At 39.4% G+C, this 25,120-nt stretch overlaps 2 protein-coding genes across 3 annotated transcripts; one reads left to right on the forward strand and one right to left on the reverse strand.

The window, feature by feature from the left end:
* Nucleotides 1-9,687: 9,687 nt before the first annotated feature.
* On the forward strand, nt 9,688-15,450 carry prpf31 (PRP31 pre-mRNA processing factor 31 homolog (yeast)). Its single transcript, XM_079445207.1, has 14 exons — nt 9,688-10,062; nt 10,167-10,379; nt 10,489-10,549; nt 10,633-10,716; nt 10,830-10,927; nt 11,093-11,199; nt 11,705-11,874; nt 12,104-12,261; nt 12,354-12,443; nt 12,590-12,717; nt 13,385-13,457; nt 13,565-13,693; nt 14,141-14,239; nt 14,441-15,450. The coding sequence occupies exons 2-14, from the start codon at nt 10,167-10,169 to the stop codon at nt 14,558-14,560; spliced, it is 1,530 nt and encodes a 509-aa protein (XP_079301333.1). The 5' UTR covers nt 9,688-10,062; the 3' UTR covers nt 14,561-15,450.
* A 471-nt stretch (nt 15,451-15,921) lies between these two features.
* On the reverse strand, nt 15,922-24,677 carry LOC306887464 (CCR4-NOT transcription complex subunit 3-like). Of its 2 annotated transcripts, none has more exons than XM_079445205.1 (18): nt 24,506-24,677; nt 23,820-23,880; nt 23,608-23,675; nt 23,428-23,502; nt 23,074-23,163; nt 22,754-22,882; nt 22,557-22,652; nt 22,145-22,364; nt 21,932-22,059; nt 21,710-21,760; nt 20,393-21,299; nt 19,786-19,891; nt 19,543-19,684; nt 19,328-19,427; nt 18,854-19,031; nt 18,597-18,729; nt 18,386-18,511; nt 15,922-17,291 (listed from the first exon to the last, which is right to left on the reverse strand). In XM_079445205.1, the coding sequence occupies exons 2-18, from the start codon at nt 23,842-23,844 to the stop codon at nt 17,193-17,195; spliced, it is 2,673 nt and encodes an 890-aa protein (XP_079301331.1). In that variant the 5' UTR covers nt 23,845-23,880; nt 24,506-24,677; the 3' UTR covers nt 15,922-17,192. The 2 variants fall into 2 exon arrangements, with proteins under 2 accessions (XP_079301331.1, XP_079301332.1); XM_079445206.1 differs by having other exon boundaries at nt 22,145-22,358; nt 24,506-24,633.
* Between the last annotated feature and the right edge of the window lie 443 nt (nt 24,678-25,120).

Consider the following 25,120-nt stretch of genomic DNA (forward strand, 5'->3'; position numbering starts at 1 on the left):
CGACATGCAAAGTTGAGACCTCTGATTCTTTACTAATGAGTTCGCTGTCAAAAGCCAACTTTGACCATTTAGGCTTAAATCGCACTCACCAGACACTGCCCCCATCTCCATCACTCTCTCCTTCTATTCCACTATCTTCTGGTAGTCACTCCCTGTTTCTCCCACCTCAAACCTGTCCTCCACCTCTCCCTCCACACTATAGACTCCAAAAGGGTCAAAATTACTCTTCAGAGACATATTCCAGATACAATGTGATGCACTTACAAAGAGACCTACTAAGCTGTGACCATACTGATGAGAGAAATGCTGACAGAGGCATGACACGGTCTCAGTCTTTGTATAATTCAAGAGATGCTCCAGAGATGTACACTACAGACAATGAGTCCAGAATGACTCGATCTCAATCCACAATTCCAAAAATTGAGAGAATGTCATCCTCTAGCCCGGAGTTCTCCAAGGATGAAGATGATGACAACGATGATGATGATTCACCCTTCATGTCACCACATAGATCCACCAGTGGAACAACCATTCAGCACACCAACCTGGTTGATGAACCAGACCCAGCTACGACCGAGCTTTTCTCAAGGGGAATGAAGCGAACACAATCCCGCCTCGCCACCATCCTGCCGGCCATTTGGAGGGAAGATGCAGTCATGCAACGTGAGCGAGTTGCAGCTGCTAGGAAATCTCCCATACATTTGTTTCTGACTGAGATCTCCAATGACCCCGTGGACATGAAAGATGGAGAAAGCTTGTGGGCACGAGAAAGTGATGGAAGGAAAGACAAAGGAATGCGGAGATCCCAGTCTCTTCTTACAGAACTTGACTCATCCTCACAAGTTTGGGCCTCAGACAAAGACTTCCTGCCTGGATATGAAGGCCGTGGCAAAAAGAGAGATTTGTTCCTTACAGAGATTGAGACATCTGTGTCAGATTGTGAGGATGCATATGATGGCGAAGGTGGCACCCCGGTTTCCAGATTTGGAACTACTCCTCACCCTTTTGCATATTCCTCAGATCTACCAGTGTATGCAGAAGCTGAAGAGGCTTTTTCATCAGGGATAAAGAAGTCTCATTCCCTGCTCTCCGAAATTCCCAATGAGAGTGTTGAACCTGAGCTGAAGAAAGGGGAAATGACGAGAGAGGAATTCCTGAAGGAGATTCAATCTGCTGAAACATTTCTAACTGAAATCATTACAAGGCAATGCAAAAAGGAAGATAGTGTTTCACCTGCTCCATTGTCTCCTGAGTATGAGTCAATATGCATTGACCCAGAATCATCTCAGACAATACAGTTTGAATCAGAAAGAACAAGAGCAGGAAAGCCACCAGGTGACGCAAAAGAAGCAATTTATGCTCAAGTCACCAAGCGGGCAAAAAGGAGTGAAATAAAAGTTGCTATGCGCCCAGAAATTCCAGTACTTCAGATTGCAACTGAGTTACAAAATCTTGAATCAGCTCAGAAATTAACTCCAGTCAGTCACTTTTCACCTGAAATGGAGCTTGAGAAGCATTCCCTTTATGATTTTCCTCCCTCAGAGGTAATGCCTATAAATGGGCCTCTATTGGAGCAGATATCTCCCATTATAAAAGAGAAACTAAATTCTGAAGAGTCTCACAATCAGCATGACTGTGTAAGTGAAGGTCCAGCAGAACCCAGGAATCTGCACACTGTTAATGGTTCACCGAGTTGTGACAAAAATCAAATCCCTGATGATACACAAATTGTATGTGCAGATGAAAATTATTTGAAGGGCATGTTTGTTCAGGCAAAAGAACTAATGCAGAAAAATGATCACAATGTTTCAGCCGGCATCGAGGTGATGACATCAAATGCAACATTTAAATATGTACACAATGAGAAACTGCCAGAAGATCTAAACCAGAGGCCAAATGAATTGACTTTCCTTGATCCTTCACAAAACAGTAGTTCAGCAGGGGGCACAAGCTCTACAAAGGAAAGGGAATACAGTTCAAATATGTGTCAAGACTGCCCCACTTCCAACTTGCAAATGGAGACATCCTCTAAATCTCTCATACAAACCACTTTACCTGACAAGGAAACTAATTCAAGCACAGTGTGTCATGATAAAGACATGCAAATGGCAAAAGAGCAAATACTTCCAAGTGAATCTTCACTTTCCTTGAATGAATCAAGCACAGATGTGTTCCACTCACCTATGGTGCATGAACCCAACTCTGATCAGTCACTTTCCACCATGACCCCCACAGATTCCGTCTTGTCACCTTTGACCTCTAGTTCATCGGATTGCCTCACACCTGGAGACTCCTGGTTGGGTGGAGGAAGTGGTGGATGGAAAGCCCTGGGAACTGAAACACCACACCGGGATTCGGCCTACTTCTCTGACAGTGACTTGGATGGTGGGGAGGGTTTAGGCAGAAAAGGCACCGATGTACTTGGTGGGAATCGAGGAATAATGATGGGAATTGAGGAAAAGATTGAGGATGAAGGACTACTGGAGAATTTAGAAAAGGAAGTGGAGATGAAACAAGATATGCAGGAATTGTGGGGTTCAAATGAGAGAGTTGATGTAGAGAAGGGCCTCATACAAGGTGCTGTCATTTCAAGAGATTCTCAAAGTGAATGCAATGCTGAGTTTATTGCCAGGTTGTTTTCCAATGGAGAGGATGAGCCAAATAAGGGAGTTCCATTTAGCAACAGCTCCCTTAACATCCAGCACTCCTCTCCAGTCAAAAATAGTGAGCTGGTCACGTCTCACACATTTTCAAAAGAAAGAGTGCTTCACGATTCAGGTGCTACAGATCTTAGACTGCTCGCTGACATAGTCTCAGACCCTCAAAAACCCATTTCTGGACCAGTTTGTCAAGAACAACTCATTGAACATTGCTCATATTCGCAAACAACGAAGTGTAAGGAGGCACGTTGTACATCACCTGAATTCCCAGTTGATGAACAGTCATCAGATAAAAGTAAATCCAGGTTATCACGGTTTTACAGCTTACGGTCTGATTATTCTAAATGCATCATCAGCCCTGAGATAAACACAAAGCTCAGCAATGATGACACTAAATGCGGCCTGGCCCAATTCATCTGGTCTGAGACGAAAGCTGAAGAACCTACAGGAGAGGAAAAGGGTAAGCTTGATATCCAAGACATAGATGCAAATGAACTAGGCTTGAGAAACCTCTCGTATTCAGAAGAGAGTGAGGATGAACAGGCAAAGGAGAGGCCTGAAAGTCAGCTAGCTGTAGGGGAACTCTGCTTCACTATCAAGGAATCCCCCCAAAATTCAGCAGACGAGAAAGTCAGCAGTACTATGGAGATCTCAAAAAATGAATGTTCTGATGAATTTGGCAGAGGTGCCTCAATGGGTCTTGAACTGAAGGAGAAGGAGTTGTGGATTGCCCTTGAGGAAGATTATGGTACAGAGCAGACTATGAAAGGGGAATTCAACTGCCAAACATTTCAGCAGGGAGAACTTCACCTTTGGCCTGTAGAAAATGACCAGTGGGCTGCAGCCGAAGCTCAGACACCAGAAGCAGAGCTTGGATCAGAGCTGTTCCCGAGTTTTGGAAAAAAGGCCTGGGGGGAGGAGGAACACTTAGTGGTGAGTCATGAATTTTGGGAATCTGAAGCAAATGATGAGCTTGCAGATAGCGAGTCTCATCCCACTACTCAGAGAATACGTGAAGATGCATTTAATGATGAGAAGCTAGGACAGGCTGATTATCCACCACCTGAGAGGCTGATCCTTTCTACTGGGGCAAAGGAAGCTCATCAGGCACTTGTAGAAAGGTTCGACTTTCAGCAAGAGGAGAACATGGAAAATCCAGAGATGGAAAATGGAACACCAGGGCACTATATTAGCAAAATAAAAATGGAAGTTGAGAATCTGGAGAACCCAGAGCTGGAGGCACCTGTGCAACACAGACCTGTTGAGGTGGTGATTGATACCCAGAATTCGGAGACATGTTTACAAAATTATGTGGGAGGTGAATTGTTTGGGGATAAAGATATTAAAGAGTTTGACAGTCACGAAAACATAGTGGGTGTAAGAGGATGTGTGACTCACTCTCCCTCGTTTTCTATTACAAATGCTTCAACTGATGAGTTGGAACCTCTACAATACCACAAAGAATCTCTTTCTAGTCATAATAACAATGTACAAAGGGACCAAACCGAAGCCACATGGGCTCCCAAAACTGAAGCAAGCAAAATGTTGGTTGCAGCCCTTGAAGACCGTCAAACCTGCACAATAGATATGTCAAACTCAACCACTGACTTAGCTGATAGTTCTCACATCATTTCAGCATATCCAGAGTGTCTTAGTACAGAAACCGGTAGACATAATGTTGACAGTAATCACTGTCCTGCCACAATCAGTGATGTGTTTTTTGAAAAAGAAAGATCAGATTCTCCATCTTGCCCAAGTCTCACCATTAGCACTGATCCAGAGCCATGTAAGATTCATAGTAGCAACATTCAGTGTTCTGCCCATGCACTGATTTCAGTGGAGCTTTCTGAATGTTCTGCTTCCCCACATGGAGGAGTGGGCAAGTGCCAAGGCCCAAGTAGTTTCCCGAATACAGTACACCACATAGAAATTAAGACCAGTTCAAGTCTGTTCTGTGCTGCAGATCAAGCATCTACTAAAGAACATGACGAGCCTTCCGACTGTTCTGATGATGTTAACTATTTAGATCATTCTCTTGAAGAACTTGCCAAGAGTACCACCACTCACAGCAAAGGGATCACTGCAAACCTGGGACAAAAACTGCACACATCTCTCGTGAAAGAAAACCACATTCACCCAGAATCAAATGCTATGGACGACAGAAATAGCCTGTCCCAGAAAGCATCCCATTCACCTCTCTCCCAGTGTTCTCTGAACTCCATCCCTGAGTTGTTGATCTCTGAGTGGAAGGACTTGGATGAAGAGCCTCTGGAGGATTTTGAAAAACTGGAGCAACTGTGCTGCATTTCTGGGGATGAAGAGACCCTTGGAGATCTGTTTTTAGGAAACTTAGATCTGCTTGAATCTTTGAAGAGAAATCCAGAGCAAAGAACGAGTGGTGCTAGTGGCATAATAAATCATCATGACTCAGCAGATGCAGAGGGGAAGACGAGAGTTGAGCTAAAAGAAGAAGTTGACGGGATATCGAAAAGTACCACGGCTGTCTTGCAACAGTCAGAGCAGTATGAAAACATTTCTACAAATTTCCCAGAAGAAGCTCAGCAGTCAGTGGAGAAGAGAACGGGCCAGCATGTGCCAACTCCTCTCTCACCATGCAATTCTACAGATGGTTCCAAAGGGCAGAGGTCACTCTCAAAAATGCAGACAAAAAATGGACTGATGATGCAGGTGGGTAAAAATTACCGTGACCTGTACTCTATTGATGCTCTGCTATTTCTGAAACATTCTGTGTCTTTTTTTTAGGTTTGTGAGGAAAGACTTCAGTACTCTCTCAGTGAAAATGTTAAAACCAATGTCCTGTGGGGGTCTACAGTTAGTGACAGCGTGATTCTGCACCCTTGGGGAACTTCTACCACTTCATCCTCTGAAGAAAGTGTTGCAAGCAAAGATTTCCAAGAAAACGAGAGGTGTGTCTATGCTCCAGAAATACTACAAAAAATAGATGAAGTAATGAATAAAACAGATCAATATTCTAAGAGAGAGACAATATATCTATATAATACTATTCTAAGAGAGATAATATAACATCTCTCACTATTCTAGAGATTATGAATCATAGTCAGATATTCTGTATTTAATCAGTGTGAACTGCAGAAAATGTGATGTCAGTACATTTAATGTAACCACAGTCTGTGCTTTCAAATTAAATTTAACTGAATGCATTTCTTGGTTAAAGAAGGTAAAAACCAGACTTCTTAGTGTAAATGATTTATCTTAGCAGCAAAGAGGAGTCTCAACCCTCCTCTCCCTCTGTGTCTGTGAGTGAACCTGCTGAAGCAAAGACAGAAGAAATTACTGTGCTTGAACAGCCTGAGGTTACACCTTCATTGCCAGCTGCAAATCAAGCTATGAAAGGTACTGTGAACTGAAAGCACTCAACAATTTAATTTGGATTTGTTATCATCAGTTGTGCATTTTATGCTGTTGTGCAATTTTAAATATTTTTTGGCAAATGGACCAAAACTGAAAACCAAAGAACTTGGAAAAAGTCCATATGTAGAAGATTATTTTATTTTAATTAACCGATTTGGCTAATTATCCAGTTTATATCACATCAGTCGCTGAATCATTATGAGGGGTTGACAGCTAGTTGAAATCCCAAACATAAAAAATTGTCAGTATATATATAATATATTCTTCCTTTTTTTTTTAAATAATAATTTTATAACAATCTCTTTCTCTCTCTCTCTCTCTCTCTCTCTCTCTCTCACACACACTATATACACACACACATATATACCACCATTTTCTGATGTTTGTCTTTCATCTCTCCATCTGTACTATCATCCCATTTCAGCTAAGCTGGCCCGTCTCTCCTTGTCCCTCCCTCCGCTCGCTCTCTCTCTTCCTCTCTCACCAAATGCCAAAGGAGGATTCTGGGAAGGGGGAGAGCACAGAGGTGGGAGGAGGAGGCTTGCTTCAACAGGTAGCGATCCAGACGAAGATGAAGAAGAGGAACAGGAGGATGAGTCTCCCAGGCGTGTCATTGTTGTCACGGAAACAGATGTTGATAAGAGAGTGGGTTTGCGTAGCTTGTTGAAATCACCAAAGGAGCCCGTAGACAAAGAGAACCGTGACCGTGGGAGGAATGTGTCATTTTTTGATGATGTCACAGTCTATCTTTTCGATCAGGTATGTGAAGGGTGTTTATACAGAAAAGCAACGAGTACCTTCAGTTGCAAGCTTTCACATTGTTAAACATTGTCTGTTTTGTTATTTTGAAACTCTTCATGCCAGGAAACTCCAACTAATGAACTGAGCTCTGGATCTAATAGTTCATCTCCCCATGGAAAGCCCCCCAAAACTGATGCTTTTGGTAAGTGTGTTCAGCAGAAGTTATTATAATTTGGGCTTGATTTGTATAACGCAAATCACACGTGATCACATTTTTCGGTTTTCTTTGTTCCTCTGCCCTTTTTGTCAGGATCTGCCAGCCACAAGGCATCAAAAAGTAAAGACCATGTAGTGAAGCCAAGATCTCCAACCGGAGTAACTTCCGGCTCATCATCGAGGTTTACAGTGAGCCCAGCTGACGACCCGCATTTAGTGTGACATACTACTGTTCCCTAAACCCCTGGAGTGATTGAGTGGCCCCCGTTGTCATCGGTAACTATGACGGCTCCTGGAGGTTATTTTTTTAACTGCGAGGAAAAGAAGGACTCCCGTTTCAAAAGGCTGGAGGCAGTCCAGGTTTTACTCACTGCAGCAGCTGGAGTGGTAAATCCACACATAGAAAGTACCTTCCAAACAGCCAAAATCCTTGAAGTTATGTAAAATATGACATGTACTTTTCGGCTATGCAATGGGAGTCTTACTATGTACCAGCTTACTATGTACCAGTTTTATTTTCATTGCTTCTCGAAGTACGTTTGTATTTTATTCCCCTTGAATGAAGGGGCGCACTTTCTCTGACCAGTACCTGTCTATTTGTGAGCTTAGAAATATTGACATTGTAAATTTGTTCTCATTGCAGTCAGACATTCTTGTAGTTTGTGGTTGAGGAGGGAACCGTCTCTTTCCAAATCACAGCAGTGCAGTTCTCATTTAGCATTTGTACAAACTTCAAATGAAATTGTAACAGAATACAAATTCATTTTAAAACCATTTATTTTAAATGTATTCTTAGATGCACGAAAAAATAAAACTGCAACTAACTGTTATGTTTTATACTGTATTTTTTATTGCAAATGGTATTTATTTCTGTATCTGATTTGTTTACTTAATTGTTTATTTATTCTGCATTTGTTTTTTATTTAAATATATGTTTGTCTGGCCTAATTCACTTCATAAGTTTAAGTATACTGTATATTTACTTTGTATCAAATTATTTTGGATTTATGGCGTTTGCCGTTTAATCCTAGTAACAAACATATATCTTTGCATAGGTACAAACACTTTGAAATGTTTTCTCTAATTTAGCTATTTCTAGATGTCAGTCTGTATCTAGTTGTCCTATGATGTGTCTCTACACAGGTGTTATTTTCTAATAATGTATTTGACATTAGCTTTTCCTTTATTTATTTTGAACCAGTAATTATTGCTTGGCATGAAAAAAAGAGAAATCAGCACACATATCAATTAATTGACTTATTCATTCATTTTTTTGTTTTCGATCTTATCATTCATGCAGATGTCTGAGGTAATCCAGATCATTACATCACGTTCAGCATCTGTTTCATTTGGAGGTTTCATATTATTCTGTAAGATGCTGAGGGAGTGAAAATAACATGGAAACTGTGAAACATTTATTGAACTGTTTGATGACAATAAATTGTTCTGTCTTATAATAACTTCTGTGTAACACTTTACTTACTTACTTTACTTACTTACTTTTGTCATTTAGCAGACGCTTTTGTCCAAAGCGACTTACAAATAAGAAAAAGTAACTAAAACTAAAAAGTTACAACTCTATAAATACTATCTACCCACATATTTAAGAAAATAAAGAAATTAAATAAAATTAACACATGCATATAACAACAACATTTCAATAATAAACATATCAATGAAAAAATTAAATAAAAAGCTACTACTATCCCTTGCCGGTGTCCCTGCCCGGTGGAGTCGCACGGTAGAGTCGATGGTCTTTACACTCTTTGGTCTTCACACTAAGAGGGCTTCACACGACGACTGCCGCGACCGCTGCCGCGGTATAATAACCTTTATTATACCAATCCAACAAATGATCATTTCAATTCAGCTGGACCCACTTTCCTGTTTATCAACTACAAATGGCCAAGCAAGTGCACACACTGACAAGATACACGATACAGTACGAGACCAAACGCGATTTCAGCAACTCTCATCCTAGTAAACAAAATAAGCGTTTCCTAGCAACGGCAAATGCGCTAAACACTGAGACAAGTAAATACACTTACGAGCTGATTTTAAACTTCCGCTGATAGACTGCTTCTCTTAAAGACCACTTCATTACACTGCCTTCTGCTGGCGCTTGAACCCACTTTCCTGTTTATCAACTACAAATGGCCAAGCAAGTGCACACACTGACAAGATACACGATACAGTACGAGACCAAACGCGATTTACTAACTTTACGACCAAACGACTTTACTAACCTTGTTTTGTAATATTATTATTTTAGTGCATTTTTCCATAATATAACTTATAAACTGGCATAAGCTTAGTATTATGAAACAGAACAGGTTAAGAGATGTCAGCTCTAGCGAAATCCACAATACTTTACACTTTGGTGGCCCATGAAGCACAAATCCCATGTTCATTTTTGTTTGACCTGTTATCTAACAGAAAATTTGTAGTAAAGTTTAGTCAAAATTATTTAAATAATTAAATATTATTACTATTATTTAAATACTATTAGCTTTGTCACATGCAACCCTGTTATGATATTAGGCGCGTTCGACTTTAAGCGGCGCTGCGCAGAATGGTCAGTGCGTGACATCAAAGTACCGCGAGAGCGATAAGAGAGCCAACAGATCCTATGCTTTCGAATGGCTCTCGCGGTACTTTGATGTCATGCACACTGACCATTCTGCGCAGCGACGCTTAAAGTCGAACGCGCCTACTATCCCAATGCAGAAAAAAAAACAAAAAATGTGGCACCCTGGGAACATTATTGTGTGCCATGATGACAAAAATGATTCTGTTTTCTCAGTTTCTTATGCATAACCATGCTCAGCCTTTTAAATATTTAACTTATTGCTTATCTATCTATCTAAAGGCAAATTGCTGCTTTTTCATGCGTTCGTTTCATATTTCCCAGAAGCCTTTGCTGTAAAACATGTGACGCATTTAACCTGCGACTTCAGCGCGTTGTTTGGTGCTGTGCGTTAGTGTTTCGTTGCATGTTGGCTGATATTGGTATTTTCTATCGAAGTGAGAAGAAAAGAGGCGCTCTGGAAATGTAAGTTTAAACTCATTTACTCGGAGGACTATTTTTAAAACCTCGTTGAGCAAATAAACGATGTTTTGATCTATTTCGCGTTTGTTTTCTCGCTCTGTTCGTAGATGTCTTTGGCAGACGAATTGCTTGCAGACTTGGAGGAGGCAGGAGAAGAAGAGGACGGGCTGTATCCCGGAGGAGAAGGGGGTGATAGTGATGGGGAACCCGGGGAGAATCAAGCCGTTGGGGGTCTGGAGGACATACCGGAGGAGATGGAGGTGGATTACAGTGGGACGGAGAGTGTCACATCCATAGCAAAACTAAGACACAGCAAGCCAGTGAGTTTTTAAATTCATTCATTTGACTTTTATCTCTAAAGGGATTCATATAAGTACCGTCTCCTGAAACGTTAAACTAATTTATTGCAAACATCTCGACTTCGTACAGTTTGCTGAAATCATGGATAAAATCGGTCATTATGCTGGAAATCAACGCAAAAATTCCGAAGGTCCGTAACATCCATCTCCTTTACGAACACTCTGGTATTTATTAATTTTCCATGTTTAACACCCATTTTTCCTCTTTCTTCAGTGTCTGGACCTGTTGAAGCAGACCCAGAGTACAGACTCATTGTCGCCGCCAACAATCTCACAGTGGAAATTGACAATGAATTTAGTGAGTTTAATATTAATTTCATAGTGAATATGCTAAATCTTTATCGTCTAATTTCAATATTTGTATCGCATATCTAGCACCATAACATCAATTCCTCTTTATTTCCTCCTCAGATATCATTCACAAGTTTGTTCGCGACAAATACTCCAAAAGGTTTCCTGAGCTGGAGTCTTTGGTGCCAAATGCACTAGACTATATCAGAACTGTTAAGGTATGACGAAGCATATTTGATGGGCTGAGCATTTTTGAGCATCCTATTCATGCAAAATGTTGACGTGATGTCCATCCTCTGATCAGTAATTTTGTTTATTAATGAAGCTTAAACATAAATTCTCATGTGTGTTTTATGTGCAATGATCTGTTTGTGTGTCTTCAGGAGCTGGGTAACAATCTAGAGAAATGCAAAAATAATGAGACCCTCCAGCAGATCCTGACTAATGCTACTATCATGGTGGTCAGTGTTACAGCCTCAACCACACAAGGGTGAGTGAGCAGATATATTTGGTAGGATTACAGGAAGAGAACCTTGTTTTTTGATAAACGCTTCTGTTTGGAGCGAGTAGGATTTTTGTTTTTGAAATGAATGAGTTTTATTCAACAAGAATGTATTCAGCTGATCAAAAGTGACTGTATTATTCCAAAAGATTAAAATGCAAATAAATGCTGTTTTTGAACTTTCTATTCGTCGAAGAATCATAAAAGAAAAACATTAAGCATATTAAAATGAAAAACTGTTTTCAACATGATTTAAACACCAAATCAGAATATTACAATTTTCTCAAGGATCATGAGACACTGAAGAATAAATTCCATTTTTAAATATTTTCAAATAGAAAATTATTTCACAATATTACTATAGTTTTGATCAAATAAATGCAACCTAGGTGAGGATCAGAGACTTTCAGAAATATTTCAAAAACTGCACTGAAGCTTCGCTGTTTTTTTTTTTTATTTTTAATTTTTTTATTAAATGATTGTATTTTTGCAGAACAATGCTTGGTGATGATGAACTTCAGCGACTGGAGGAGGCATGTGACATGGCCCTTGAGCTCAACCAATCAAAACACAGGATCTATGAATATGTGGAATCCAAGATGTCATTTATTGCTCCAAATCTTTCAATTATTGTCGGAGCTTCAACTGCTGCCAAAATTATGGGTGAGAACAAGACTGCTGAATTAAAAGGATAGTTTCCCAAAAATTACAATTCTGTTATTTACATGTTGATCCAAACCCACATGACTATCTTCTGTGGGACACAAAAGATTAAAAAAAGTTTTATAATTTGGGGAAAATATTAACTTATGACGCTTGTGCTTGACTACAATAAAATATGGTTCTACTGTAAAAATGCCTTCTGTTGACAAGATGCAAACCTTGATTGCAGGTGTTGCTGGTGGTCTGACTAACCTGTCCAAGATGCCTGCATGTAATCTGATGTTGCTGGGAGCTCAGCGGAAGACGCTGTCTGGATTCAGCAGCACATCCCTGCTGCCCCACACAGGCTACATCTACCACTGTGACGTAGTGCAGTCTCTGCCTCCAGTGAGCATCAACCTTTTTGCTTTCACTTACTTTTCATTGCTTTTATTTGATCATTTTTATTCAGAAGATCATCCATTTTTCTTTGTTTCCAGGATCTGAGGAGAAAAGCAGCTCGTCTGGTTTCAGCTAAATGCACTCTGGCTTCCCGTGTGGACAGTTTTCACGAGAGCGCGGATGGCAAGGTCAGCAGAGTCGTCTTGGTGTACACCACTGTACAGTTTAGAGTTTACTCCCTTCAGATGATAATTCGAGCGAGACCGTAGTTACTGCTAAAAATCTGTACTGTAGTGCTTTGTCTTGATTAACTTGTTTATTTGTTTATACACAGGTTGGCTATGACTTGAAGGAAGAGATTGAGCGAAAGTTTGATAAATGGCAGGAGCCCCCACCAGTCAAGCAGGTGAAGCCTCTTCCAGCTCCCCTAGATGGACAGAGGAAGAAGAGAGGAGGAAGAAGGTGAGGGTCAAAAGGGGTGGGATTGATGGGTCCTTATGAATCTAATGAAGCATGCAGAGAACTTTCATTTAAAAAATTATTTCATAATTTTTTTTTTTTTTTGTAAAAGAAATGGCTTTTCAAAGGTTTTGAGAACTGAAAGTACTTTTTTTTTTTTTTTTTTTTTTTTTTTTTTTTTTTTTAAATATGTTGTTAACATGGTGTTTGTGAGAACTACATTTTATTTAATCTAAAAGAAACTGGAAAAAAATGCATTATGGCAATATTCTTGACAAGCAAGAATAAGAAAGGAAGTACAAAAATATATTTTTTCTTGCATTACATTATTCATTTTTAAATAAGTCTACTTGACAATATTTCATAATTGCTATTTCAGTTTTTGCATTGATGTTTTTCTTGACAATGAAGCAAAATAAATTTGGAAGGGGGAAGTACACTATTTTTGTATTACACTAATTTTTTTAATAAGTATTACCTGTAAACTCTAAAAAAAAAAATATAGAAACAGTAGAAAGAATTTTCACTCAGAAATTGCTTGTAAATTTTACAAGTAAAACACTGAATTAAACATGAACGTGAAATTTTGAAGTGGAAAGACTTAGCATTTTCTTGGAAAAACATTTTTTTACATTGCATGAACTTGCTATTTTTTTTTTTATACACTCAGGTATCGCAAGATGAAAGAGAGGCTGGGTCTGACAGAAATCAGGAAACATGCCAACAGAATGACATTTGCAGAGGTTAGTAGACCTCTGTCAGTATTGCTCCGTTAGTGTGCTTTGTTATAAAATTCCATAGATTGACTATAGCAACTGTGGATTATAAACTTTGTCTTTCTCCTTGTAAGATTGAAGATGATGCTTATCAGGAGGATCTGGGCTTCAGTCTCGGTCAGCTGGGAAAGTCTGGCAGCGGCAGGGTCAGACAAGCTCAGGTCAACGACTCCACCAAGGCCAGAATATCCAAATCCTTACAGGTATGCTATCTTACAATAGCAATAATTACAGAATTGTAAGAGAAAATTCAGTTTCTTTTAAGTTAAATCTATTTTATATAATTCAAAGTTTGGGGTTTCTTATTTTTCATTTATTAAAAATATAGTAAAAATCTGGAAAATACTTAAAATAATAAAATAACTGCTTTCTATTTTATTATAGAAAATGTAATTTATTCCTGTGACGGTAAAGCTGAATTTTCTAATATGAAATCATTCTAATATGCTGATTTCTTGCTTTTCTTTTTTTTTTTTTGTATTCTTTGATGAATGGAACATACAACATAATTAATTTGAAAACTTTTCAAAAATCTTTCAAAACTGACCCTAAACTTTTGAACAATACTGTAGATTTGGTTAATATAATTATGGTTCATCGGTATTTAATGAGCATTTCTATATGGACTCATGAATGTTTTGTTACTGCAGCGGACACTGCAGAAGCAGAGCATGACGTACGGTGGCAAGTCCACTGTCAGAGACCGATCATCTGGAACCAGCTCCAGCGTGGCTTTCACTCCTTTACAGGTACACAAACTCTTATTAAAATTGATTATTTTTGCAGTTTTTTCCTGCCTCTAGGGTGCATATGTTACATCCTTCACGTTCAAATTGTTTTCGCACATTCAAGTGCAGTTGCTTTTTGTTTGGTTCCCTTCCTGAAACACTGACAGACAGCTGTGTTGGATTTGGTAGTTAACAGTCTGTACACTGTCTGCTCTCTGTCAGGGACTGGAGATTGTGAACCCACAGGCTGCAGAAAAGAAGGTGGCTGAAGCCAATCAGAAATATTTCTCCAACATGGCGGAGTTCCTCAAGGTCAAGCGCGAGAAGGAGGATAAAGTGTGAGGCGGTGTGACAGACGAAGGAATCCATATACACTGACAGCCATGGTCGGATTCACACTTCAACTGTTAATTTATACTGTCACGCACCCACTCAGACAGACTTGTGTGGGAATGGTAAAATTATGAGGACAGCACAAGGACACATCACTGGAGATCCTCTTTCTGTTCTGAGGAGATGAAGAGGGAGAGCAACATATTCAAGATTTTCTTTTTTTTTCCCCTTTTTAAATGTGTACTAAGGAATTGTGTGTTGTATGTATAACAAAGAACAGTAAATGCAAGTTGTTTTTCTTTTCAGAAATTTATTTTCAATTTCAACTACTTTGGACAATACTTTGATTGAATAAAGTTGCTTTTCTAGCTGTACACATTGTCTCCAGTCCTTTTTCATTTTAGTTCAAAGCCGGCTGTTATTTTCTGTGATGCATTTTTTTTTTGTCCCCGAGGAAACTCTAATTACACTCAAAATGGATTGAAATGATAGATAGATTAAATAGATTTAATTTAGTTTAGATTGGTAGGCATGTTTGCATGAAATGTTTCTGAATATGCATTTCAATCACTGTCCTCCTATCAGAGGAGAGACACGATCACATTTTTTTAAATTGCTATTATGAATTAAATATCTTAAAACTTCATATGCAGAATTAAAGGCTAAATGTCAAAAAGGTTTGTGAAATTCATTTTGATGTTAATGTTTTCTGGTTTGTCACCAGTATTGCTTTCCACTCTTTTTATTGTAGGATGGATTGTGGCAATACATTTTTGTACAACAAAGGAGTTTTAACAAACAAAATGGTTATATGTATTTAAAGTCACTTTTATCTGGTCAGTCCCGTTATGCCACATTTCACGGTTATGCAATACATTTTAATAAATTATATGACATTTTCACAGCGTCAGCTCTTTCATAATGATGACCAAGGATCACCATGTCTTATTTTTTTACTAAAAGTACATTTAAAGATAAATTGACTGGAAGTGGTGCACCACTAATTTTCGAGTCACAAAAATTCTAAATTATCAAAACATGACTTTATTATACACCTCTTGATAGTCAATTGCAGAATAGTCTGTTATTGTACATCAGTATGCTAACTGAATTGTATGCTTGATTCTTGCCTCTGGTAATAAATTTGTACAGCGTTCTCACATGCTAAAATATGAAACAATGCACAGCTCCTTACCAAATAAACATCTCTTTTGAAGTGGGGCAATGAACAGACAACCATTGTTTGCTTAAAGTCTGGTTGCAGCTGTATATAATAATTTACATATGCATATTTATATTGGTATATATATTTTTTTTCGTTTGTTTTCCACACACACTGTATATATGGTCTTATGGAGACAAGAACACTGACATTGCATCACAAAAGTATTTTATTGAAATTTTACAACTCTGTTTTTTGCTTCCTCTCAACCTACGAAGCGACATCATAATCGCATGCTGTCCTGTCCATGTCGAAAAAAGGCAAGGATGATGGTGTTTATTACTGGAGAGAAATAGACAAATGCAATCAGCTGCCCTGTGCATCAAAAATACTGTCTCATCACATTTCTAACATTTTGTGTGTTGGTCGAGCCCGTCGTTCTCCCCAAACAATAGAGGAAACTGAAATGAATGGAAACTCACATGGGATCGTGTCAATGTGGGGTGTTTGGAAAAGCTTTGCCTAATAAATGGAGTAACAGAACAATGATATTTCGCTTTTATTTAGGAAAACTGTCCAGCAGAGTATGTGAGATTCATTTTGACGTGACTTCAAAAATAACTGAAGAAAGTTCGGGGAAGGCTTTTGTTGTACTTTACATGCAAGCTTCCACACAACAAAAATATTCAGCCATGGACAACCTAAAGGACACTGAAAGAAAGAAAAATAAGTTTTTAACTTGTACATATTTGAATCTTTGTCTTTTTATTAGATATTTTTGAAGTGAGATCACTCATGCCATGTTTAACAGACAAATAATCACACGCCACTTTGAAGGCTGACAACTTCAACCCACCTTGCTTGTGAACATATGTAAGATAGATGCTACAGAACATTACCCTATCAACGCCAACTTTTTTTGCGGTCTAGCAAAACCACATTTAGGTCATGATAAGGTAGGGAGGTCGAGAGGAATTCAATTGCATAGCAATTTAATGGTCGACACGTTATCTCGCAAGGCAAAGTCACAGTGCCTAAACACTCCCAGAGGGGCTCAATGAATTAAGAACAACCAATCAATGCATTAGACTCGGGATCTCGCATAGTGCCGGTACATCATAGTCAGTATATGTCATCTAAGAGGATAAGACTCGCTAATGCAGCACTCCACCAAACACAAACTACGAGCAAAATATTTTGTCTGTGGCCAAACCAAATTGTTTCCTTTCATTTCTGTCGCTCGACTAGATGGGGATTTCAGTTAGAACAGAAATGAAGGGGATAAAGACTCGACGTTGAAGGAGGTTCAAATGTTTGCATGTAAACAGGCACTCGACCCCCAGCTCTCTCTCTCTTTTAAAGAAAAAGGCCAACATCACATCCAACTTTAACCACGACATGGAGTTCATCTCGGAATGTCAACAGCAGCGCTTTCTCTGTCGTAGCGATCGCTCTCTCTCCCCGTCTCTTCCTCGTCAGTCACTGCAGGTCTCTGTCCTCCAGGTATCTGTACTCAAACGTAAATCCTTCCTTTTTTCTCTGGCCCCACTTTTCATAGTCAAAGTAAATGTACGTGCCCTACAGACAGAAAAAGAAAAGCAAGTTCAAGCATATTTTTATGAATGCATTACATCTCATAAACTAGGGTTCTTAAAATGCAATGTAGTTTTATTGTATTGTATTATGTACATACACATGTCATACATTTACATATTTAAACTGTCGAAAAAATTAGAGATTAAAAAATTACAAATTTTATTTAGCAAGGATTTATTAAATTGATCAAAAGTGACAGTAAAAGATTTATATTGTAAATAAATACTGCTCTTGTAACTTTTTTGTTCATTAAGTAGCTTAAAATGATTAAGGAGGTCGCTAAACAAACAACATTAAGAAATGTTTCTTGAGCAGCATACTGAAGACTGGTTACTGAAAATTCAGCTTTGCCAAAGAAGTAAATTACATTTTAAAACATATTGAAAGAGAAAACAGTAAAACTGTATAATATTTTACAATATTACAGTTTTGTTTTTTTTATCAAATAAATGCACTCTTGGTCCACATAAGAGACTTCTTTCAAAAATGTCACAATTTTGAATGGTAGCATGTGAAATAGACTTAAAACAGAATTAAAATGTAAATTTAAGTAACACTTATAAACAGTAATGAAATTAGGGCTGCACAATTAATCGCATATGATTGTCATGCGCATCTCGTCAGTAAAGCCGGTTCTTTGATTAGCGGTAAATCTCCATCACCTGCTTTCAGATGGAGCGGTATTTAACACACGGAGCCGTAGTTCGCTGACAAGCCACGCAAAATCGCGTTCATAATCGAATGCGATTTATCAGTGATTATGAACGCGATTTTCAGTGACTTGTCAGCGAACTACAGCTCTGTGTATTAAATGCCGCGATTAATCATGCAGCCCTAAATGAAATGTGAACTTTTTTAATTCATCATAAAAATTCATCAAAACTTGTAGTCTTGATTTGTGTAATATATACACATTTATTTATTAACTACTGACTACTATTATTATTTACTACTTTGGTATTGACTGCTTTTAACTAGTATTGTTATGGCTCATAGATAAAAAATTAGAAAATGAAATGATAAGTTTGCCATTTTTATTTTCAGCAGTGAGCATGAGAACGGTGCTGGGTTTGTACCTGTTCAAACTCATCAGTGATGGTCTTGGGTTCCTCGTGTCGTTGGAACCACATCATGTATTTGGTGTGGAACCTCCACGATTGCTTCTTCAGTGCTTTAGCCGACAGGTACTGTGCCTTGGTGCCCTGAGACAAAATGCCAACCAAGACAAAAAGTTGGAAGACTGCAACACCCAACAGATGTGCTAATTTAAAAGCAACAAACACAGACCTCCAGGTAGTAGAAAATGAAGAAGAGCGTTTCAGTGGACAATCTCTGGTAGAACTCAATAGAGTCCGAATGATGTGGGGGCACCTGGTGGTGGAATGGCGGTGTAGGACAGGGGTTTCTCATCAGGTACTGCCTACAAACGGACCAAAAAACAGACTTGCGTCATATTAGGCCCACATCTTCAGCTTGGGGGTCAGCTGCTTGCTTTTGAATGCCTTGGTTTAATCTGCGTTTAGACTAGAGAGCATATTGTGTACCTGATTCTCTCTGAATCGGACGGGTGGGGCATGTGTGTCCATGCTGACTCCTGCATTGCCTGTTGGTAAAGCTGCTCTTTAGTGAGAGGGGTGGGGCCTAACGGACACGCCCCTAAAGATGGCGGCAGGTTGACCTCTGAAACAGCAGGCTGAGGAGCCGTTGTGGGTCCAGGTGGGGCTGAGAACAGATTTAAAAGAAAGACATTTTTAATGTTTGTGATGATTATACCAGCTCTGTACCTTATGTAACATCTAATCTGGCACACCAAACAGAAGTCTAGCTGTTACACAGGGTGTGCTGTGTGTGGTTGAGTCATCTTAATCATAAGCTTGAAGGATACTGAGGCGTGACACTTGACTGCACTACAAACAACCATGTATGCCAGTTAAATAGGTGCTGAAATGAGCTGTTTTAACTACTATTTCCCATGATTAGTTCAGTGCACTCTCTAAACATGTCAGCATGTAAGGTACCTCGATCTGGGAGGTGTAGTGATGAAATCTCTCCATCCAGTGTCAATCCCAGTGCCGCCCGTTCTGCCATAGCTTTCAAAGAGCTTGGTGGTTCAGGAGCCTGCGAGAGACCAAATGCAATTACATAAGAAATACAATTTCATTGTATTCGATGGGAGTGACTCTTGAGAAAATGAAACAGACTGAATCTAGTCTAGCCAGGATGAAAAACACACCTTGATGGCTTCTGTGTTGAGTGTGTAGGAGTGTGGGCCGTTTAGCAGACTCCCACCACCAGGCGTGCTATCAGTGAAAGCAGGTGATGGGGAGGAGGGGGGCAGAGTGATAGAACTCAGTAAACTGGGGCCATTATCCAGACTACAATACAGAGGAAGTTGGAGAGAGAAAGACAGCGACAAGTAATCAATCATATTACTTTTAAATTAGCTACAACTCAAAGAACGCAGATGTATACTCACATTTGATTGGTTGATGAGCTCGAGGATGAGGAATGGCTGTTTTGTGATTGGCTGGCACTGCTGAGCGAGGATTCTGGTGTGTTGTCCGCAACCACAGCACTGTAACCTGTATGGAGAAAAATAAGAATTAAAAAGATAATTATTAAAATAATAGTAAATATTATTATTCCTACAAAATTAATATTTATGCAATAGCAATAATTTAAAAAAGTCATAATGACAAAATAAATAAAACATTTAAATAATTTAAAAATAAAGTAAAAAGATGAATAATATTACTACTAATAATTATTATTAGTCATATAAAATGCTAAAAATAACAATTAAAAATAGTAAAAAGAACATTAACAACAAAAAAAGGTAAATATCAAAATATAGTTAAAATAATAATAACAACAATAACCATATAAGATACCTTAAAAATATAAATATTCAACAACAACTGAGATTTATAATAATAATAATAATAATAATAATAATAATAATTAAGAGATGAAGGAGACAGCTGGAAAATATAGCCATTATCTCACATATATTCCTACTCATAAAATCATAAATAAAAATGTGAAATTTGTAAATAAAGTGGATAATTAACGGCCAGACTCACTGGTTGCTCCATTTTGTTTGAGGCCGCTAGGGGGTCTTGCAGGCGCTACGTTCGTCCCCACTCCTGCACTCGCCACAGAACTGCTTCCATTTCCCCCCAATCCGCTCTCTCCAGTTCCTCCTCCAGGTGCTGTGCCTACATGGCTTACAGGTATCTGTGCAGACCCCTGGAGAGCCGTCTGCCCCGATACCAGGTTTAGAATTCCTCCGGTTAGGGCACTGTGACCCGAACTGGACCCTAGCAAGCCCATACCAGCCCCTGTACCCGTACCATTACTGGTTGTGCCTGTGTTTGCTCCCCCTGCACCTGCACTCGGTAAAGATATGCCAGAACTTACACTGCCACTCCCCACCGGACCACTGGAGACACTAGCTGCTGTTCCGCCTGCAGCTGCCTGGGCGTAGGGGGCAGGGGTAGAGCCTGAGAGAAGACCTGCCATGGTGTTGAGAGAACTGGACAAGCTCAGACCTGGCATCTGAGCGCCACTACTGCTGCTGGTCACCGTCACGCCCCCTTTCCCCAGGCCCAAACCCAGTCTAGAGCCCTCGATCCCAGGAACAGATGAAGCCTGGGACTGGGAATTGGAAGTAACTGGGCCAGGTGTGCTGGAACTAGGCAGAGAGGAAGTAGTGGAGACAGGTAGCGTGGGGTGGCTAGGTGGACTAGGTGTGTTGTTGGAGGGAACGGATGTGGAGGAGAGCTTGACCTGTGCTTGCTGTTGAGACTGAGGAGCATGCTGCTGCACTGCGCTGCTAAAGCTTGCCAGCAGGCTGCTGCCCCCAGAGACCGCTGTGCAGGCACCGACAACAGTAGCCATAGAAACCAGTGAAGAGGAGGAGGAAGAGGAGCCTGAGGAGGCGGATGAGGAGAAAGACGAGAGAGATGGGTTCCCGTTCTTCACAGGAGACTGATCGGAGCAAGAAAGCCATGAGGTTAGAAACACAAATATCACTTTTCATTAAGAATACATGTCATTTTTGGGTGAACAATCCCTTTAAAATCACATTTCTGTCATGATTTCCTCATGCTGTGGTTCAAACTTGTAGGATTTTACAACACAAAAAGTGTAAGTGTAAATTCAGATGATTGAGCTGGTTATTCTGCTCCACATAATTATAATAGACATTTCACGCTTCAAAAAGAACACAAACACAGCATAAAAGTGACCCATACAACTTGTGTACAACACTGCATATTATATCAAGTCTCCTGAAGCCATACAAGTACTTTTATAGTGCTTCTGCACTGTTATAAAGCCATACAAGTTAAAAACAGCAATGTGAGTGTATACACCTTTAACTGGTACTGAGGTCTCACCTGACTGACTTCACTGTCTGTCGATCGACCTCTCTTATCCTCCGAAATCTCCTGAGCAATAAATAGTCACACATAACATATAGTAAGACAATCAATTCAGTGACTAAAAGTCAATGAAAGACCACAGAAGAGCATGATTGGAGGTTCTGAGCGATTATAAATGATGGAGATGCTCTGCAGACTAGACTGAGACAAGAGGAAGAATGAAAGAAAGTGGATTACCATTGTGCCTGTGGCAGGAGATGGAGGGATGGGGGAAGAGGAAGTGGTGGAGGTCGGTGTGCTGCTGGACTGAAGGAACATCTCATCTTCCATTTGGCCCTGAGGAGACGTCGCCATCAAAGTTGTCGCTAGAGAGAAAGAGGTATTTATAAATGTCACCTCTCTTGACAATATACGCCAACAACAACATTCATCCCAAACACACAGACTTACGTATGTCCTCCAAGTCCAGATCATCGTAGAGGAACTCATTCTCTTCAAAGTCTGGGTCTTGCGAAGAGTCAATGTAATATTCCACATCATCTTTGATCTTATGGATAGCTTCGACCTGGATCGAATCGTTATCCAACATCCTCAAGATGGTCTCTAACATAAGAATGTGGTACCGGTGTCTTTCGATTAACCTCTTTAGTTCTTCAATCCGATCCTGCTTCTGAAGACAAACACAATAAACACCTTTCCATAGATCAGAATGGTATGAAAACAAGTTGAGGTCTCTAACAGTGAGTGTTCACATAATAGTGCAAGCATAAAAAAGAAGGACTTAAAAAATGACCTCATTTATAATAAAACAGGAAAGTGGTGGAACGAAAGGAGGGGGGAATGGAAAAAACGAAATGCTGACCTCCTTGTCTCCTTTCTTTTTCCGTGTTTGAACAGAGAGGGACTCAACTTCACTTTCAAACTGGTCCACCTGCATGTTCAAAGTGTCTATTGTATTCTGCGAGAGATAGAGAGAGAGAAATCATGTCATTACTGCACTATTTGTATCCTGTTCAAAGTTTTTCTACCCCCCACTGTTATCCATGAGCCCTCTTGTACCGTGAGCCACTGTTCCGTTTCCTCCTTCTCTTTCTGTGCTGGGTCTACTTTCTGAGCCAAACCCAGCCCCTCTTTAGAGTAGGCCTTTGTCTTGGTTTCTCTTTCAACCACCTTAAATCGCTCCATTTGCTGAGGAGAAAGTGACAAAGATTCAGGTTAAGGGGTACAAGCTTGACAGATCAAGCGTGGGAAATGCATCTAAGAGTTCATGACAAAAAATTTAAACGTTATGCCAATGCACTGATATTTTTATCAAAAGTACAAAAGAATTTAGCAAACTGACAAGTGTGTTAAAGTAAAATAGCCTTAAGGTATGATACCGTTTCAATAAGCTTCCGGTTCTCCACTAGCTGCCGTTTGTCTTTGATCTCATTGGATGCCACCCATGTCTTAATCTGGTCTCGTAGCCGCTAAGAAGAAAAACAGGTGAGAACAATTATACTGATTGAGAACACATATTTTTCCAATGGTTCAAAAAAAACGTGTACAATAATTCATTCTATGCAACAGCTAGTTTTGCTTCTCTAAACTGATTACAAGAAGTGTTTCCAGAGTGCTAATACCTAGTCCAACAGCAAGAAACACTTCTGTGCTTGTATTATTCCACTTATCCATGTTCACACAATTGCAGTAAGCCTTTAAATAAGCTAAACGTCAAAACAGCACATCCTTACCTGGAGCTTTTTAATTTCTTTCTTGAGATCAGCCTCATATTTTTCCTTCTGGTTGGCATTGGCTGCATTATGAAGCTGAGAATGAAATAGATTATTAAAATACAACATCCAACAACAGTGCACGATTTATTTAGTTCCTATTTGCACTATGCATTGGTTCTTGAGGTGTTAACGTCCCACCTTTTTCCAAATGTCTTCAAACTGTTCGACGCCTTCAGTGACCTTTTTCAAACATCGATCTATTTCACCTGGTTGTGTAAAGCATATGATTATGCACAAGTCATAAGATCATATAATGATTCAGAAAACCTCTGCACAGAAACTACTATGTTCAAGCAATTGTGGCAGGGGAGAGTAGCGAAGATAACCTTTTCTATATCATAATATCTTACCTTGTAGTTTTCTCTTATCAGCCATGGCTTCGCTATGATACTGTCTTCATACCTTCTGTCACTGCAGGCACATCAGAGAGACTGTTAACTTGCACAGTATTCAGTGTGAGGCAGATGGTGTTTATACTGCTCCTGACAGACAGATCTCATCTCAATAGAAAAGGCTGATATCAAACACCCTGCTCGATTAACGCTACCCTATTTGTCTGAGCAAAGAAAACGGTTAATAACTTATAGTTATATTTTACTCGAGTTCTTTCCAGATCAACAAATAAATGCAACTGTCGCCTTTGCACTCCCCTTAAATGAGAGAAATTGTGAAAAATTTTAATGACAGCGTGCCTTGATCGTCCTCACAGTTTAGATCACTTATACGGTAACGCCAGCACAACCACAGTGTGTTTACGCAGCCTCTGATCACTGAGCACTAGCCACCAAGATGCTAACGAGTAAGATCAGCAGCATTTCATCACCATATTTCATCTGCATTGATAATATGTCACCCTGGTAGTATATATATAGACGGAATACTGTATATTTCTGCAGTTATCATGGATTAAGCTGCTGTTGTTGTGATGTCGAGCAGCGCTGACGGCTAACGCTCTGCTAGCACACACACATAGTTTTTCCAACAGAAGGTTTGGGGGATTTTAAACTCTCAAATTGGATGCACAGTCGTCCTATACCTTTTTCAAAAGTGTATAATATTCTTCAGTATCTCTACGTGACAGCCACGACCAAAATATCCGCCAATTCCTTATTTCAAATTTGGTAATGTTTTCAGCTCGTCAATCCCCCTTCTGTCCAGTACATTAAAAGATGGACGGCAGACTCCGCCCACAGCTCGCTGCTGAAGTCCCGCCTCTCGTCTTTTTTCGTTCTTGTGATTCGTTACAATTGTCTGTCAATCATTTCTCAAATTGTGACCATTTCCGCTGGACCGCTGATCCCATTGGATGAAATATTGGGTGAAAGGTTATATTTACGGAAAAAGACCATTCTCTTTACAAAAATTGACTTCTCTTAGGGCCAAACACAATTTTTCTTTATTTGTAACAACTGCACTAGTTTGTGTTGAAAAATTTAATAACTGGAAAAATCTGTCTTTAACAACTATTATTATAATAATACCTAATAAGCATAACAGTCGCAATCAATTTACCACTTATTTGTCTTCCTGGACTATATGATAAAATTAGAAATAATTATAATTATAAAAGCTGAAAATGTTATTTTCCAATCTATCTAATAACATTAAGTGGAACCATTTTTTAAACAGATATATGAGTAAAAATAGATTT

The sequence above is a fragment of the Barbus barbus genome, assembly GCF_936440315.1.
Source record: "Barbus barbus genome assembly, chromosome: 21".
Taxonomy (NCBI): Eukaryota; Metazoa; Chordata; class Actinopteri; order Cypriniformes; family Cyprinidae; genus Barbus; species Barbus barbus.